Below are 18416 nucleotides of genomic sequence, written 5' to 3' on the forward strand. Positions count from 1 at the left end.
TTGCATCCATTAAAAACATGATTTTCCTTACACATAATTTTTCCAAGTTTTCTCCATACTATTCCACCTTTTGATTTTTCATATACCATTTATGAGTTCTTAACACTTTGTATCAAAGAAGATTTTCAATTAACATTTTTTTTAATTATATAATTCAAATTTTATGAGTGCTTCCATCATTAGCTCTCATGTAGCCCTGTAAGGCCATAAGGTGGGGGTGGGAAGTGTTGATCATCAGACTTTTGTTTATGTTAGAAGTAACTGAAATTCCATGCAGCTAGATTAGTACCAAGCTGGGATATAATGAATACATGTATAGAAAAAAAACCAACACCATTCTGTTAGTGGAGCTCTATCTTTTGCTAGCAATTTAGCCACAGATGTTCACACCTACATACATATTTAATAAATTAAACCGAGCTCACTAAAGGCCAAAACACATACAGCTACAAAAGAAAGACTAGATCCCCAAATGGGACGTATATGGAATTTAGGCATTTACATTCAAAACTGCTCTCCTGAGCACCCTTTACTTGGCTGTTGCCTTCCTCTGTTCCAGTTAGCTTCAATATTAAGGATCCAGAGATACCTGTAACGCTGCTGCTTTTCATGTACATTGTTCTTTTGAAGACAAAGAAATCAAAACCTTGCTCGCATTTAAACCTGCTCATGACAAAACGTAAATTTTTTTTTATCTCCTTTGCAAAACTGCCATTGCAGCATCAGGCTCAACTCACAATGCAGTAACTAAAAATTAAAGCCAGAAGTAGGATTCTCTCATTGCCTGTTTTACACACAAGCTTAAGAGCACAGGCCGAAGTGTATCTCTGGATTTCACTGCTGTGGCCACAGGTGTTTCCTCCATTCTCACCACTCCCTATCACCATTTGCAACTAACTTTCATTTTCAAACCACCAGTCATTCAAAGTCACATCATTTCAACTCAGTTCATCTCAATGTGAGTCAAATGGATACGCTCCACCTACCCTCATCAGCTGTTAAACTGGCCTGACTCATCACAGTAGATAAGGAAACACTTCTACAATGCCTTCCACTGAAAGTGTTGTCAGAAGTTACCACCAGGAAAATGGGCACAGTGAACATCTGTCAGGGGATTCTAATACTTTTAACCAAGACAGATGTTTTACCTTTTAAACATCTTGTCCACAGCTGAAACGATAGTTCAAGGATGAACTGCTCTCATTCAGGAAGCGTGACCTACAGTCCAGAGTCCTACCACCACCCCAACACAATTCAAAACTAAACCTTTCGCAAGCAATCCTTGAGACCCTAATTGCTATCTTCCCAGACCAGTTTGGAGACCAGCAGATAAGACATTCCTGTGACAGCAGAGATCACTTTGAGACCCTTCAGACAGTGAAGGGAAATGAACACATCTGAAGTACTGAATTTTCTTCAGCTTTATGTCTTCAGGTGTTTTTACATCTAGCAAAGCGTGGGGTAGCATTAAAAGAGCTGAAGACATAACATTCTGGACCATCAGTGCTCATCATTATGATGTCCAAGTCAACTTCATGTTCTAGCAGCCCTGAAGAGATTCAGAGCTCAGTATTTCAAATCTCACTAAAAATAAAAGAGTACAGGATGAAATAAAACAGGAAAAATATCTAAGTAACATCTGAGCCATTTTTCCCTCATTACCAGTTACACCTTGAAGGTACAGTGATGAATAATGGGATGTTAGCCAAGTGAAGCCAAGTTAAATTTCTGAAGCAAATAAATAATTACAGTAAGACTTCTAAACTTTCCAAACAACAAAAAAATATTAGAAAACAGGAAAAGAACTGATAAGGAGTAACTTTAGAATAAAAAAAAAAAGTTACCATTACTTTGGTATGGCATGAAATGCAAACCACAGTTTTGCCTAGCTTTCTGGCAGCAACAGGGGCCTTGAACATAAGGCAAAGAAATTACAGCAAAGCAGAGCAAATGCATACGAGTAAAAGTCATCAAAACAACACTTTTAAAAAATTAGCACACTGGTTTTGAAATAAAGTAACTTTCATCTTAAAATAATACAGGAACAGTTTCACTGAATCACAGATTTCATCAGATTCTCTTGTTATAAACTAGGTGTGGATCAAGAGATGAGAGGCTACCTGAGGCATGAGATCCCATCACATACACAATGAATGACCATGCTTACTGTAAATGTGAAGTAATGTAGATACAGGCTATGTATAAATGTCACAGTAAGCCTGCATTACTGCGTACAGTTCTTAATACCAGTGAGTCCAAAGAACAGCTCAAGAGGAGAAACAGCGGTGCAATGACAACTTAGTAGTGTGATGAGAGCTTGGAAGTTACACACAAGGAAGAACTATTTAAACTGAAGGACTGCTAACCATTGGAATAGTACAATTGAGACTCCCAGCAGGACAGATGAGGATAAATATCCTGGATAGCTTTCCATTGCTGTTTGACCAAACCCGGGAATCTTGAACCACACCTTTATCATTTTAGGAATGGAGGATGTAATTGTTCTGTGTACCAGAGAACAAGACTAAAACCCTGCTGAGACCCTTCTTGTTCTACACATTAAAGGGATTTTATAGCAACTTTCTCAGTAAACTGAATGGGAAAATAAAAGCTACAAAGGAACTTGCAGTGTAAAATTTCATGTACTGCTAAGTAAGTGTAGCTTTTGACAGGGTAAAGGTAGTAATGATTTATAGTTGCTTCACCTTTTCAAAATCTATCATCATATCTGGCATCACAAACTCTTACAGGTGATAGTGCACTCTCAGGGCTTAGATACGCTCCCCTTTTGCCCTAAGCTACCACTTACTTTGTCCTACACAAGACAGAGACACACAAAGGAAGGAAGAGGATTAAAATCTGGTGCTTTTCCTTTTATGGTTGCTTCCATCTACTCAGATCATAATTCTATGCAAAACATTAGATATTTCTAACACTGCTATTTGCAAGTCAATGTTATAGATAAAACCATCTAGCAATTTTGTTTTCAGTCACTGATTATAATTTTTCTTTTTCCCCCAGAAATTTAATTCTGTGAAAGAGATCATTGACTTCTACAAATATGTTCCTATTACACTCATCGACGGAAAGGATAAGTCAGGAATCCAGAGAGAACGGTGCTACCTCACATATCCATTCAAATCTCACAGAAGATGTTTTCTGCCTTAATGTCACTGATTCGTTTGTATAGATGTAAACAGAACAATTGACATGTCTCAAAAATCTGATTAGCCATTGATTGAGAAGCTCCCCATATTACAAAGCATTCTAAATGCTCCACCAAACTTGACTCCAACTGAGAATACAGATCTACTCCATTTTTTGATTCTTCTAATCTCTTTCTAACTTTGAGGATACCGGTACAGTATATGCCTAAAGTAATTCACAGAAAAGTATTAAGAGAGGACTGACCCCTGGTATCTTGACAATGACTGAATTATCTTGTACCCTACCTTCTAACATGAGACAAAAAACAGACTCCATCTTCCTTACCGAAATGTCACTGAAGCTCAGTTAGTAGCAAAACCTAATAAAGCGTACTACACTCATATAAGAAAAAACATTCTTGCTTTTAAAAACACATTTGAAATGCTATTTATCTAAGTACTCACTGTTTTAAGAATTTCATTCATTGTGTCTGTTTGCAGAGTAACAAGCTGTGCTCAGCAGCTACTGAGGTCAGTGGGTATCAACTGATGTTCACAGGTATTGCAGCAGATTATAAAGCTAGCTTTAATGATGTGAATTCTATTACTTAACTGACACTTACTCTTCAACTTAAGTAGCAGATAGTTGTATTCCGTATCTGAGCCTTCAAACACCTACTAGGACTATTACGCAAACAGTCCCTTTGAATTCATACCATGTGCAAACACAGAGATAAAAATCTTTATTAAGAACAACAGATGTGCTTCAAACTCAGCAAGAAACCATGTTCCAGTGTGTACCAAAGACAACAAGGTAGTATTGTTCCAGCAAAAAACTATGGTATTATTTAGTCATATAATTTGAGTTTTGGAAGGCTTAACTAAATTAAGATATGAAAGGCAAACCAGTATTTTTCAGCAAAGCGTCCATAATCTTCCTTTCTAAGCACACCCAGAAGTCTGACTAGGTAACTGGAATATACCCAGAAAACAACCTCAGTTACTTTATCCTTACAGAATAGAACAAGACTAATAAAAACACTGAAGCCCAAAACGTGACATTCCAACCCAATTTATGATGGATGTAGTGTGTAGTGGCACAAACTAGCTCTAAAAAAATTCAGCAGTTCATTGTTATTCCTCATAACCTTTTATTTCTTAATGCTGCATCAAAATGCAAGAGAACATTCGTTATAATTATTTCTTTCAAACCACTAAGACTATTAAACTTGAAGGGAATTATTCTGACATGACATATCTAATAAGAATGAAAATCAACAAAACAGAAGCTGCTAAGTAGTTTGGCAAAGCTCATAGAGGCATGACAATATGCTTTAAGAGTTTTGTAACCATCATACAATTCAACTTGCAAATGGTTTTCATGTTAAAACAAAAAAAATATTTTCTAAATTAAACACATGAAAAACCCCCACAGCTTAACAATTCAGCTAGATTAAGGCAGTGACATACAAAGCATTGCAGATGTTTACTGAAACAGCAAACTTGCTTACAGAAGACAAGCATTACTAGTACACTTAAACCACCTAGATTTCATAAAGCTGAGCAGCAACACTTCCCCTGCCCTGCCCAGTATAGCTTTCATGAGGAATGTTCTAGTTTTGCCAGTGACAACTCTTAAGAAGCAAATTCAAAACTATTTATTTAGTAGCTTCTACAGAAACAAAATTGACTCAAACCATAATCTGAATTGAAGGAGTTAAAACAAAGGAGGAATTTTAACCATATTTTCTTACATTAACAATCTCAACATTTATATGTGATATGGATGCTATTTTCACCATCAAAAATGCAAGTGGTACTGTTAGGTTTGGCATTGAAGTATACGAAGTGAAAAAAAACCCTCTAGTGCACCCATCTAAAAAAATATAATTCCATTTGAATATAAAATGAGAACTGTCATTTCATTATTATTGACAAAACAGACAAAAGGAAGGTTATTTTGTGGAACAGGTTAGTCTGATACAAATGATACAAAAATTTTCTATGTGTATATGATGAAAAAGATCTGACTTAAAGCACCAGCTGTCTGAAGGACTTTAACACTGTATTGCAAAAAGGTGGGAAAGCTATGTTTTAACTGGCTTTGAAAATAAGCCTCAATCAGATGCAGTTTTAAAATATTTACATTTCAATGCAAATACATACTTTATCAAAACAATGTATAATCTGCTGGAGTATATAAAAAAATATTCCTAGCTTAAACTGTTTACAAAAATGCACCAACAGTGAAAAGAATTAGGGACTACCAGTTTTTCTAGAGTAGTCCAAGTTCAAACATGGAACAAACATCCAGCATTAGTCAGTATTTTCTTAATCTGTAAAAATGCGAAGTGATTTGAATTATAAATATGTGCTTCAATATAGTTCATTCCATATGATTTTAAAATTACTTAAAATTACATAAAATTGACACAATGAAGAAAAACATTTGTTCACGTACAGAAACATTAGACTTCAGTCTCATCCATCCCTCCTCTTTACTAAAAACCTGAAATTTGGCCCTGACTTAGGAAAGTGTTTTAGCAACTGAGCAACGTTCACACTGCACTGAAGTCAGTAGATACAAATCAGACATAGGTATGTAACTAGGCACATGCTTGTATGAATTGAGGCCTACAAAAAGTGTATTTTAACATCTAAATTCTTGACATTAAGGAGGACGAAAGACTGCACTGAGAATCTGGTTCAACACTGTCAATGTAAAAGCTGTGCAACATGTTTTTTCCATTTTGAAAGTTCTTCATCTTCAGCAAGTTCCCCCTGTAAATAAGTATTACCTCACAGACTAGAGTTCTAACCAAATGCCTAATTCTGCAAACGTGTTTCTATCAAGCTACACACACGGTGATAAAGGGTTTATGTTTTGCTATTACTTCCTTACATTTCAGAACAGCCTTGAGATGATCTAGAGAAAAGCTTCTCTTCTGTCGGTCCAAGCCTGATGGTATCTCCGAATCTGCCTGTTCAGAACAAAGACGGTACAGAAAGCTGACAGTGTGCTGCTCTCACATCTACTCAATACAGGCTAGCTAAAGACTTCAAAACTTCAAGTACTAAATCAAAGTAAAAACTTTTTAGTGCTATCTGACCTAGTGAGAGTAACCGATCCCACAGATTCTTCATTTACACCCTTTTGTCTCCTCTGAGGTCAGCAGAAGTACTTGAAACACACCACTTAAAAATGTAAGTTTTACTTTTTGTGTGTGGTGCTTAATTTGCCACTAAAACCTATGATACACACTTGCTGCCCAGAGAGGATCAAAGGTGCTTTTCAGTACACATACACTTGATCTCTGAAACACTACACTGTAATAAAGCAAACTAAACCCTGTTAAATTTACAAAGATCTCATTGTCTAAGATTTTAATTCATACAGATTGAGCACAAACTAGTTACAGCACAGTATACTAGCACAGAAAATGGTAACCAGAAAGAAGTTTGCATAGCAAATCTTTTACAAATTTCTCCTACAAAACAGATGAAGTTGACCTCAAATACAAATTTCACACACAGGAGTGCAAAGTAGTGCTTAATCCTCACTATCAGCTTTTCTGTATCTCTATAACTCTGCTCTCTTGTTGCACTTTGCTAACAGTGGAGACCTTTTGGCAAAATAAAGCAGTTATTTCAGTCTTCCTTTCCAAGTAACTTAGTGGCACTCATTAAACATAAGAGGGGAAACCACCCCTAGTCTCTCACTTAGTGCTTTTTTGCTGAAAGAGAAAGAACATCCCAGCCTTTCGTTGCCTCTATCAAGTGCCTCTGCCCATGACTTATCCATTCTTCTTGGTCCATATATACTCTTCCACAAAACCAACACTTAAACAGACACTGAAGTGTTTCAGCTGGTGAATTTTCCACCACTTGGTAGTTGTTTTTATGGGTCTTTTTTAGTTTCATTTTTAGCATACTCTGTTTTTTCACTTGGTTTCCTATCTCAACATTCTGAAGAGTAAGACGCTTTCGGTAACGTTTGACACCCAGACAACTACTTGTCCTTTCTGACAGAACTACTTTCAGGACTTGACCTTTATACTTGTTGATAGTCTTCATGACGTTAATTATCTCTGGTGAGTCAACATCAGGATGGTTTAGTACCACAACTGGCTGGTTACGACGAGGGCATTTTATCAACTGATTCATTCTCAGAGGGACAAGCCGAAGACGTCTTGCTGTCAACAGATAAGACATGTCAGAACTGGTCTCCGACTGAGTTCTTGTTTTCCTCTTAGAAAGTTCCCTGAAGCTTGATTGTTTTGCCTTATTTTTGGGACCTAGTTGACTTTTTGAGTAGGGTCTGCTTTGCTTATTCAAATCACTGCTTTTCTGAAATGGTACACCAGTTTGTTTGCTATGATTTTTAACACCTGCCTCTCGCCTTGGTCTTTGCCTGAGTGATATACTTCGGGACTCAGCATTCCATTCACTCTGATTAGGCAAACATGGCAAATTACTAACTGTCTCAGAAACACTGACAGGAACTGGGCGAGGCAGAAACATTTCATTGCAATACACAGAAGCTGATGCTTCACTCCTGTTTTCTATTCCATTTGAGTTTTGACTGCTAGTAGCATTCAGCACTCTCAGCATTGTCCCTTTGGGAATAAACACTGGAGTAGCAACATGGGAATTTTTAGTTACCCTGCTTTTAGATGTTCTTGCAAATGTAAGGAACTGATCTTTACTGTGTTCTTCACTGTTAATGACACTGTTTCCACCATGCCCTGGAGGCAAAGATGCAGGCTGTTCCACTTCAGCAGCAGAAACTCTCTCACAGCCTGATGAATTTTCTTGATGGAAAAGCACCTTTCTACTAGAAGCTTGACATCTCATAGGCATAGATTTCATGTTAGATTCAGCAGCAGACATAAGCTGAGCAATCTTTCTACACAGTAATGTTGCTGACTTCTTACTGCATGTTGTGTCATCCCATCTGACACCCTCTGGAACATTTTCAGCTCCAGAGCTAAGAGAAAACACAGACGAAATAACAGGTCCTTCAAGAGGATTGCCTTTATTTTCCATCTTCTGTAGTTCTAATGATTCCACAAGATGACTGTTCTTTTGACTTACTGTTTCAGCTCTCTTTGCTTTGCTGAAGTCGAAAGTCAGGTCCTTGCAAGGTGGAATTTTAGTAACATTCAGGTTTTTTCTTGCTTCAGAAGGTGTAACACTTTTTTTATCAAAACCGTTACCAGCTAAATGTGTCTCTGTAGAGCTGACTGGCAGACTCCTACACTCTTTGTCATCACTTTTTAGAGGCAATGGATCCTTTTGTTCAAGGACTACAGAAGATTTTTTGCCCTCCTGAGCAGCCTCTACTGAAGTGTTCTCATAACTTTTATCTTCAGAAATAGCAGCATATTTTGGACAGGGTATATCCACACCTTCTTCATAACAATACAAGTCATAATGTAAATTATTTTTCCCATCTACTTCCCACCGTGAGGATTTGAGATTATTTTTTTTTTCGGTACTATTAATCACCAGAGACTGAGAACAAAGTTCTATAACACCTGAATGGACATCAATACCTTTCACTAAATGAAAGCACAATTTTGACGCCTCTTCCCTATGTACAGATACAGAGTTATAGTCTGAGATTTGAGAATCAGAAGAACAAAGACATTCAGAATTCTTGTCATAGGTACTATCCAAATTAAGCTGGCTACTAACGCTGGAGAGTTTGTCAACATTCACTTCCATGGTTAGTAACTCATTCTGAGACACAGAAGATGTTTTTCGTCCTTCTGCAGATCGTTCCATACCTTGATTCTCAAGTTCCTCTTCAGGATTGTTCACAGGTTTATAAGTCGCTTCTTTCATAGGAATTAGTTTAAGAACCAGCTGTTGTGCTCCATTCACTATTTTAATCTCTACTATCTGGGCTAAGCAGTTAGAAGGAACTACAAGTTCAGATGGTGCAATTACTGTTAAAGGCATCCCAGGTTCTAAAGGCTCTGTTTTTGGAGAATAAACCTCAACTTCCACACTTTGATTCTCACATACGCTTATTTCAGATGGCTCCAATACTGTTTTATCCTGGACTGGTGCCATGTTTACACTACATTCTACATCACGAGACAAACAGACTGTTTTAGTTGCTTTACCTGGAACCTCACAAACCATATTTGAAGACGAATTTGGAAGTTCATTCTGAAAAGGAATTTTATCATATTTCTGCTTTTCAAATAAAATGCTTTGACTCTGCTTCTTTTGCTTGTGGTTTATGATATTTTTTGACAGCCGTTTTGTGGGTGTTTCATGTACTCTTCTTGTATGCTTTACTATATAGTCATGTCTAACAGCACCATATTCACAGTATTCACACTGATATGGAAAAACCCCAGTGTGTTTTACCAAATGCCTCTGGAATTCTCCTTTGGTGTAGGATACGTAACTACAGTGGAAACAGATAAATTTAATTTCTTCATGTTGACCTACATGCTTCTTATACTGTAAAGGATCCTTTGTTGAAAACCTGCATTTATCACAGTAGTATTTACCTGGCAGAAAGTTTTTAACTTTAAACGTTCTCTGGGCTTTACTTGGGGATTTCTTTTCATGTTTTTCAACAGCATTGGCACCCTCAGGAACAAAATGGAAAACTGGTGGTGTAATATGACTGCACTTCTTGCAGATGAAATTTTTGTCTTCAGTCCACCCAAGCTTCTTATGCTTCTCTGTATCTTGCATTGAAATTCTCTGAACACTTCTGCATTTTATACAGCTTATCAGTGACAACTGATTGTTCTCAGCCTCAGTCCCTTGGTAGCAACAGTTTTGGTCATCATCCCCTTTTGATGGATTTGTTTTATCCTCAGGAGATTGCTTTGGGGATGTAGTTAAAGAATTATTTTTATCATTGACTTGGCCAGGGTACAATCTTGGTAAAATTTCCCTCATTTTTTTCAACTGCATTTCAGAAGACGTGACTCTGCACCAGTTTTGTCAAACAGAGCATCAACAGATTGAATGTTTTCTTGATATTAGCCTTGTGTATGCTGCTCATTAATCAATCATTCAGGCCACCAATCTGCAGAATATAGACCTTGGAAGAAACGGTGCTCAAGCAACTGCATCCGTATTATATTCCATGTTCTTAATTTTATCAGCTTCTAGCACTGAAGAATAAAAAGCAGAAAAATAAGTCAGTTAATGATTCACCAATTGCTGAAATACAATGAACTAGTAACTATTAGTGGACTACAGTTGAATTATGGAGTGCAAGTCTACTGTTGATATACCACTGACTGTATTCTACACATACCACCATTAACTCTAAGCAAAACATACCCAATCAAATAATCCTTCAACATTTGCTTTTCTTCAAAATGTTCATAAATTCATAAAATTATTTGCTATGCATCAAAACCTAGAGAGTTCATGCTACTTCTTCCAAATCATAAAATATTTTACATTGAAGACATGTATTTATAAACCTAACAGGAAAGACACCTGGTAACAGAACTGAGCAGCAGAATAGGATTTCAGTTCATATACAGCCCTTAACTCGGGGAAAAGATATGAAACACTGCAAGTGCCACTCATTTGTGAATCTCAGCAGGAAAAGGGAGAGTGGCTAACAATAGTTACTAGAAACAGGCAACTGTGAGTTTGTTTTTAAATACAAGGAATTTTAAGTTAGCATGGAAATTCCTGAAGTACAGAAGGAAGTTCTTTTCTAATCAGTGCCCATGTTTCAGACTCGAACAGTCTTGAACACTAATTCATAACAAGATGTGATTTATACTTCACATGTGTTCAAAGTAATGAAGTCAAAACTTTTGCAGCTGCAAAATTAATTACTTTCACTTTATAAATATCACAGTGCAATCACTTCTATGTATGTGGACAAGTATATAAATAATTCATTCCATCCTGGCAATACAGAATGTGTCAATCAAGCAAAATAAACAACGCAACAGAAGGCAGAGGGAGAACAGTAATACCAGTGTATCAGTGTAAAACCACATTAACTGGTGCAGTAGATTTGGCCCCACAGGTTCCAGCACTCTAACTGTCTCTCTTCTATATTTAACATGAACAAGATCTCAGCCTTTAAGCTTTTGCCAAGACTATGAGGCCACTGTTATTTGGAAAATGAACAACTATAGTAGTCAGACACACACAAAACAAAACAAAGTCCAAAGCTAACAGCAACAACTAAAATTACCTCTTCCTTATTCAAACATTCTTACTTACAGACATACTGTTGCACACATCTGCATTCATGTAGTGACCCTATTTCATGAGGTTATTTCCAGGTTCCTTTAGATAACAATATATCCTAGAGAAGGCTTCTACTTCTGAAATCCAGTTCCTCTACAAATCTGTTCTACAGAAATCAGGACCCGATTTGGGCTCCACAAGCACAGCACTGCGATCACTTAAGCAGCAACCTATTACAATAATCCTACATGAATGAGGAAAGCTTTACACTATGGTACATCTCCACAATGGCTTGACAGGAGTAAGCACCTGATCCAGGAAGTTTTTCCTGCATCTCCCTGTGCTCATCTGCCAAAAATCCCTAACTGCTATAGGAATGCTGCCCTAAAGGTAAGGCTCTGCTAAGAGCAAGTATACTGATGTAATCCCAAACAACAGTAAAAATAAAGTTACAAAACTGGTTAGGGACAACATAATGGGCTTTTCATTCTTTAGCAGATGGATGGCAGCCAGCACCCCTGCAAAACTCCTCAGCAGGTAGTTCTTAAGAGCGTAGCAACTTCATTTCATTGCAACGCAGACAGCTGTATACCCCTATGTAAAAAAACCTTTATATCCCCATGTGAAAAACAAATCAATGGCAGGCTCCCAAGAAGGAAGCAAGTATACATGACTATTACATCATGGTCTGAAAACTTGTCTTAAGCAAGTCTAATGTTCTAGTGTAACATTTTAGAATCTGGATAATAGAGGACATAGAGGAAAGAAGACATACATTTCTGGTAGACTCAGGTGGACTATTCTTCCCCTACTAACATCACTTCTTAAGACTTAAGATGAACCTTGTTGACACACAAGTGTGACGGTAAGCCTATGTTCAGGAGATTCACTGTTTTATTTTGGGACAAAGATAAGAGATCTTGATAAGCTCAAGATCCAAACCAAAGAGTCTTTGAAGAGTTCTATACAGCTTTAAGAACAAACTGAAATTGCATTTGAAAGTTTGATCAATATTTGGCCTTTTTTTTTTTCTGTTAACAGCTATCCATTGATACTGAAAAGGCCTTCCATACGAACTGATAAGCATAGAGCATTTTATGCCATCAACAACCCTGACCACAAAAAAACAATATTAAAACCCTTTTTCTTGTATTTTTTAATTACTATTTCTTCTATTTTTATATGACTATAAACATCACATTATGGGACAATATGAAGAAGGATCCACCACCTTTAAAGAGCAAGAAAGTTCAAGAAATGCTGTCAAACATTTTAAGAATGTTCCAATTTACCAGACAGATCTGAGCTGCTGCTCAGCCCAAGAGGACACTAAAAAGCGTAACAGAGATAATTCAAACAACAGGATAGTAATCCTTCTAAACTTTTTTAACTCAAACAGCTTTATATATGAAAGTAGAAGCAAACAGGTTTGTCATGTTTTAACCCCAAAACCAAGCTTTCATTCACACCTGTGACAAATACAATATTGCTAGAACCCAGGTTTTGAATGTTGCTGGAGTTACTGTAACTGTGTTTCAGATGTGTGGTGGGTTGATCCTAGCCAGCAGCCAAGCAGCCACACAACTGCTCGCTGGCTCTCCACCCCTCCCTGAGTAGGAAGGGCAGTGAACTGGAGAAAAGCATCAAGAAAGCTTATGGGTCAGAACAAAGGCACTTTAACAGGTCAAGGAAAGAGGCAGGGAGGTGATGCGAAGGAAATCACTCACCATGTTCCACAAGCAGACCAATGCCCCAGTCTCTGAGCAACAGCCACCTTGGAAGACAAGCTCACTCTCCCCATCTTCCTCTACTTCCAGTTTTCGTTGCCGAGCATAATATTGTATGGTATGGAATATATCCCCTTGACCAATTCTGGTCAGCTGTCCCAGCAGCATGACCTCCCAAACTCTTGTCCACTGCATGCCTACTCCCTGCAGTTGAGGCAGAGATGGGGGGGGAAAAAAAACCTTGATGCTGTAAAACTGCTGTTCAGCAACAATCAAAACACTGGTATAAGCACTGTTTCAGCCACAGATCCAAAACACAGTACGGTAAAAACAGCTATGAAGAAATTTCACCCCACCCCAGCCAGACCTAGCACAAAACAAAAAAGAACTGAATAACCAGTTGATGCTGAAGTGAAATCACTGTTGTCGCCCTACACAGTTATTCACCAATCCTTCCTGAACATTGAATAGTTAGTAAGAAAAGTTTTGATGCAAACAGGTCCACTGTATCATTATTTTGGATAAAACAAGCCCAACCAGTACACTGTAATGTCACTCTTATTTTAAAAAGTTATTTGCTTTTTCTGGTGACTTCAGAAAAATGAGGTCATCAATGTAGACAGAGGGGTGGTAAAATCCAGCACCCATTTGCTCCATATGGGGGGGGGGGGGGGGGGGGGCAGGGCCTGGCCAGAGGGATTCCCCTGAAAATTTGTTTTGGTATTTAAAGGGTTAACAAAGACATGCTTCAGAATATTTAATTAAAAGACACAGGCGATATTTTCCAGTTACAATCAAATGCAGAGCACACAGACCAATCCAAAGATATCATTAAAGCAAGACCTAGAAGTCTGTATGAAGTCCAAATGGCAAAGAGGAACAGGATGAATGAAGAATGGAGTAAGAGACACTAGTAGTGTTAAAATTAATTCCAGTCACTGGCTTTATAGGAATGGATTCAGAAAAAAACTGGTGGTACCTGAATTTGGAGACATGAAAAAAAATTAGAGCCCTAGTTGGGGGAGGGGGGGGGGGTTGAAGCAGCAAAGATTTAGAGGCACATGGAAAAAGGACAACAAAAGGAAGGTAAACCAACCTTGCTCAAACACCTGCCATTCAACATTAAAAAGTCAGGCATTTAATAAAAGGAAATAATCCTGCCTTTCACACAACACTAGTGTATTTTGAAACTTGCTGCTCAACACACAGAGAACAACAGATCTGCAGGAGTCAAAATGCATTTCAAACAGTGGATATAAAGTACATACAGGTTAGAAAACAAAGATCAATTAAAACCAAGAAAAACAGGAAGAAACATCCTCTGCAGCCTGATGATGCCAACTTCAAGGTTTTTTACGAGGTTTTTTGCACTGCAGTAGATTACAGAACACTGATGTGGCCACTGTCAAGACAAGAACTGCCAGTGCCTTCCCATTATTCTATATGCCTGAAATTTCCATTTACCTGAAATACATTAATATTTTGTTCATCATTTCAAAGAAAAATATTTTCCAGTGTTTTAGTTCCTTTCTTATCTCAAATTATATGCTGCTATCAATGAGATGGCTGTGAAAAGCAGTATGCATTTATCATATGGGATCAAATAAGTAAGACCTTACTTTGGCAAAGCAAATACCTCACACAGACTGCACCCAGCTATGAACACCTGCTTTGTACTGAAAAGCACACATAAGTCATTCCCTAAGATAGCAGTTGAAACAGACCTGGAAGACACTGTGCATCACTGTATCAGGAAGATGCAGTGTGTTAAATCTGAGTCTATGAAAAGCTTATAACTGTGTAAGCTTAAAATCATCATGCCTGTAATTTACAATTATATATATGCAACATACTACACATTGAACATCAACTGACAACCTCTGATAAGCAGAGTTAACTGTTCCACTGACCCAACTGCAGCTGTCGATTATTAGTCACTAATTTTAGGCCCAGTGACTGGGAGAGATCTTAAGTGCTTCACTCAAGTATAATATATTGTACTAATTAAAATTATTGGGTTTGTATGAAAAACAAAGTCAGTCAAATACACCAAGGAAATTTTATCTACAATTATTTCTTCTTAAAAAGACATTGTTTCACAATAACAGCTAACATAACACTTTTTGTATTTGAAATTCACACAAAGTTTTTCCATGAAAATGAATGAGGAATCTCAATGCAGAGAATTAAAAAGAGCAAAGACCATTCATTAGGTTTTTAGAGCTTATTTTTATTATAAAATATACAGCTATTTCACTCTACAGAAAAAAATAATTACATTCAACATTTTTACTACTTAAAGTTATGCAAAATGCTGATTAAATCACTATTTTTCAAATGCATAGGTGAACAAATGTCCAGCCATTAACATTTATTGGCATTGTATGAAGGCAGGTACACGTATGCACTATACAGTACTCTACTGAAAAGGAGGTCTGCTTCTCTGTGGCTCTAGGACTGAGGCCTAGCTTTATTTGTATCTAAAAGATACACATTTCTAACATAGCACTCAATTGCTTGGTGTCTTCTTGCAATAAGCTAAGCAAGGCATTCTCAAATAACTACTGTATCAAAAGTAGTATTTGAGAGCGCTCAGAGATGTTTATACAGTTATCATTACATGTATAAACCATTTTTTAAATTTATTCTGCACATTTCATCGTATCACACAATTTACAACCATTCTCAAAATCTTTCTGTATATCCAAAACATACTAATATTAAGCATTACTTTACTCTATGCTTTAAGGCGCATAAGCAAGAAAGCAAGGAAGTATGGCACTGAAGAAAATGGGAGAGAGTCCCATTAAAAGTACATATCCCTCCATGTCCAGTCCTTAAAACACTTATGTAGATGCTGAAATTCATGTCTAGAGATTTAATTCCTGCTAAGATGAGCCACATACAATCTGCATGTGCAAGAAAATGGCCTCGACTATAACCATTTACTGTAGCAACAATGCAGAAGAGAATGCTAGCAAAATCCTGCAAAATGCCATTAGTTGCCTTAATAATGAAACTGACTTTTTTCATTAAACGTACATTTTGGGACACTTCGGCTACATCTATGATAAGACTGGATCATTCATTTAGAAAAAAAATCTAAGTCATATTACAGGTCTACATTATTTTAAGTGTCTAATGTAATACTTTATGACCGATTCTCTTGCAACAAAATTTAATTTAGTATTAATTAAGTGTATCCTATGCCTAACTATTCAATTCAAACACAAAATACAGGATGCCCTACCTTGCTCAGTAACACAGTCACTAACCCATAAGCTTCTTTCCTTCAGGAAGAAGACCAAGATGACAAACCTGGACAACGGCTTCACAGTCCAGACGAGTCTGAAGCAGCTTGATGGCGTCCACAAGACAGCAGCAGACAGCAGCGCCCGCCCAACAGCACCAAAAATTCCCCTTTCCTTGGGCATCCAGCCCACCCACGCAGAACTGGCTGCCGCCTCCCCAGGGATGAGAGTCCTCCCGCGCTTAGGGCCCGTCGCCGGAGGCCGAGCCCCGCCTCTGCCCAAGCAGAGGCTGCCGGGCGTCTGGCGGACCCTCCGCAGGCCACGCTGACCTCGGCCCGCCGCCGCCGCCGCCGGGAAGGCGGCTCCGCCCGCGCCGCCGCGCAGTGCCGCCGCCGGCCCGCAGGGGGCAGCACCGCGCGGCCCGCCAAGCCGCAGCCCGCGCTCGCCGCTCGGACCCCTCGGCCCGCCGCGCGGGCGGGCAGGCAGGGCGGCTCCGGGCAGCCGACGTCCGCGGCGCTGGCCTGGCCGGCACAGGCGAGGTGTGTGAGCCTTACCTGGCTCGGAGAAGGACCAGCTGAGAAAAGGGCGAGCGCGCTGGCTGGGTGGGTGGGTGGGTGGGTGGCTGCCTCAGCGGCAGACCCCGCCAGCCGCCATCGCTCCCCTCGTCTCCAGCCGCACGAGAAACGCAGCGCCGGTCCTCATCCTCCCGGCACACAGCTCCCGCCCCCCCGCTCCATCCTGAGGTACTCACCGCAGCGTCAGCGAGCGAGAGCGGGCCGCCGCCTCAGCACGACCCACCGCCCACCGCGGCGACGGAACTGACCTCAGCGGCCGCTGCGCTGCCGCGCCACCCCATTGGCCTGCGCCGCACCGCCGCTCCCGCCAGGCGCCGTGTAGAGCTCTACTGAGGCGCCCCGGGCGCGGCGGCGGCGGCGGCGCATGCGCGCTGCGCACAGCGGCCCGGCCCGGCCTTGGGGGGGCCCCGCTGGGGAGGCCCCGGCGCTGGGGGTGACACGTTGAGGAGACCCGGGGAGCGCAGTCCGCACCCGCGTGGGGACCTGTCACCCCCGTGGGAGCCAGCAGCGCGCGGGGAGCGCAGGGCGAGCCATGGTGGGAGAAGCTGGTTGGTGTTGAAACACGACAGGATGGCAGACGAGGGTGTATAAGACGCGCTGTTGTGTTGATGCCTGCTAGCTCGGGACAACAGGCCGCAGGAAGAGCTGCTGTTCCCAATAATCTCTCCGCATTACCCCTGATACCACCACGTTTCATGAGCATGTGGCGCGGGCAAACACAGCAAACATACCACAGGGGTTCCTCAGTTAAGTACTGCAGTGATGTAGTAATAGCACATTTTCATATGCTTCCTATAAAATCCAAATTTCTCTTTAAATAAACTGTTATTAGTAAAATTTGAAGGGAGAAAGTACGATTTTAACTGCCAGCATCTTGCCCTCTAAAAGTACCTTTAACATCACTGCAATATCTAACCACTCTGCTTCAAAAGGAAACCGTATTTTACACAGGGCCCAGAGTCTTCCCAGATGGCATCTTTAAAATGAAGCTATTTTTGTATGTGGCTTAGACGTAAAACCATGTTTTGCTGATTGTTCTCATGGTTTCTGTGTGATAAGAGGAACCACTAGTAACTTACATCTTCTGATTGATTCTGTACTGGAATGATTAGAAACCAGGCTTGACCTATTCGTACCATTGTCTAGACATGAACACAGATCTTCAAGGATCTCAGATTTTGGGATAGGCCCTTCGGGTCACAAAAAAAAGGGAAAGCTAAATCTATCAGAGGGGGAACTTTGGGGAAAAAGAGGCCTCTCGGCTATGAATTTTTTTGTTCCAAAATGAAATGTTGCCCTCGATGTTACATCATTTGATCAGCAGTGTAAGAAAACAATGTTAACGGTGGACTTTGGAACATTGAATTTATTGAACATTTTTTACATTTCTGAAGAATGTCATCTTGCTGATAGAGCCCATTTGGATTTTTAGAATGCTTTTGGCAAAGACTGTCAAGGAAACTAAGCAGTAATTACATAAGACCAAACATCTTGGAATGAATAATTGGTTAAAGATGGTGCACA

At 39.5% G+C, this 18416-nt stretch overlaps 2 protein-coding genes across 7 annotated transcripts in view; one reads left to right on the forward strand and one right to left on the reverse strand.

Moving 5' to 3' along the window:
* CLNK (cytokine dependent hematopoietic cell linker) overlaps positions 1–4131 on the forward strand; it is a 64032-nt gene extending 59901 nt beyond the window's left edge. For 2 of the 3 annotated variants that reach the window (XM_056336972.1, XM_056336994.1), the window contains one exon: positions 3022–4129. In XM_056336972.1, the coding sequence (XP_056192947.1) occupies positions 3022–3168 (147 nt within the window). In that variant the 3' untranslated portion in view covers positions 3169–4129. Of the gene's footprint in view, positions 1–3021 lie in introns of all 3 variants that reach the window. The other variant, XM_056336983.1, reaches the window with a different exon arrangement.
* A 1222-nt stretch (positions 4132–5353) lies between these two features.
* ZNF518B (zinc finger protein 518B) lies at positions 5354–17239 on the reverse strand. 4 transcript variants are annotated; one of them, XM_056336950.1, is made up of 3 exons: positions 17069–17239; positions 13067–13270; positions 5354–10291 (listed from the first exon to the last, which is right to left on the reverse strand). In XM_056336950.1, the coding sequence occupies exon 3, from the start codon at positions 10086–10088 to the stop codon at positions 6867–6869; it is 3222 nt and encodes a 1073-aa protein (XP_056192925.1). In that variant the 5' UTR covers positions 10089–10291; positions 13067–13270; positions 17069–17239; the 3' UTR covers positions 5354–6866. The 4 variants fall into 4 exon arrangements, with proteins under 4 accessions (XP_056192925.1, XP_056192906.1, XP_056192915.1 ...); XM_056336931.1 differs by lacking the exon at positions 13067–13270; XM_056336940.1 differs by lacking the exons at positions 13067–13270; positions 17069–17239 and adding an exon at positions 16385–16672.
* Between the last annotated feature and the right edge of the window lie 1177 nt (positions 17240–18416).

This window comes from Falco biarmicus, chromosome 1, assembly GCF_023638135.1.
Source record: "Falco biarmicus isolate bFalBia1 chromosome 1, bFalBia1.pri, whole genome shotgun sequence".
Lineage (NCBI taxonomy): Eukaryota > Metazoa > Chordata > Aves > Falconiformes > Falconidae > Falco > Falco biarmicus.

Excerpts from the sequence above, each read along its gene's own strand:
- ZNF518B (XM_056336931.1), bottom strand. The coding sequence starts at position 10,088 with ATGCAGTTGAAAAAAATGAGGGAAATTTTACCAAGATTGTACCCTGGC.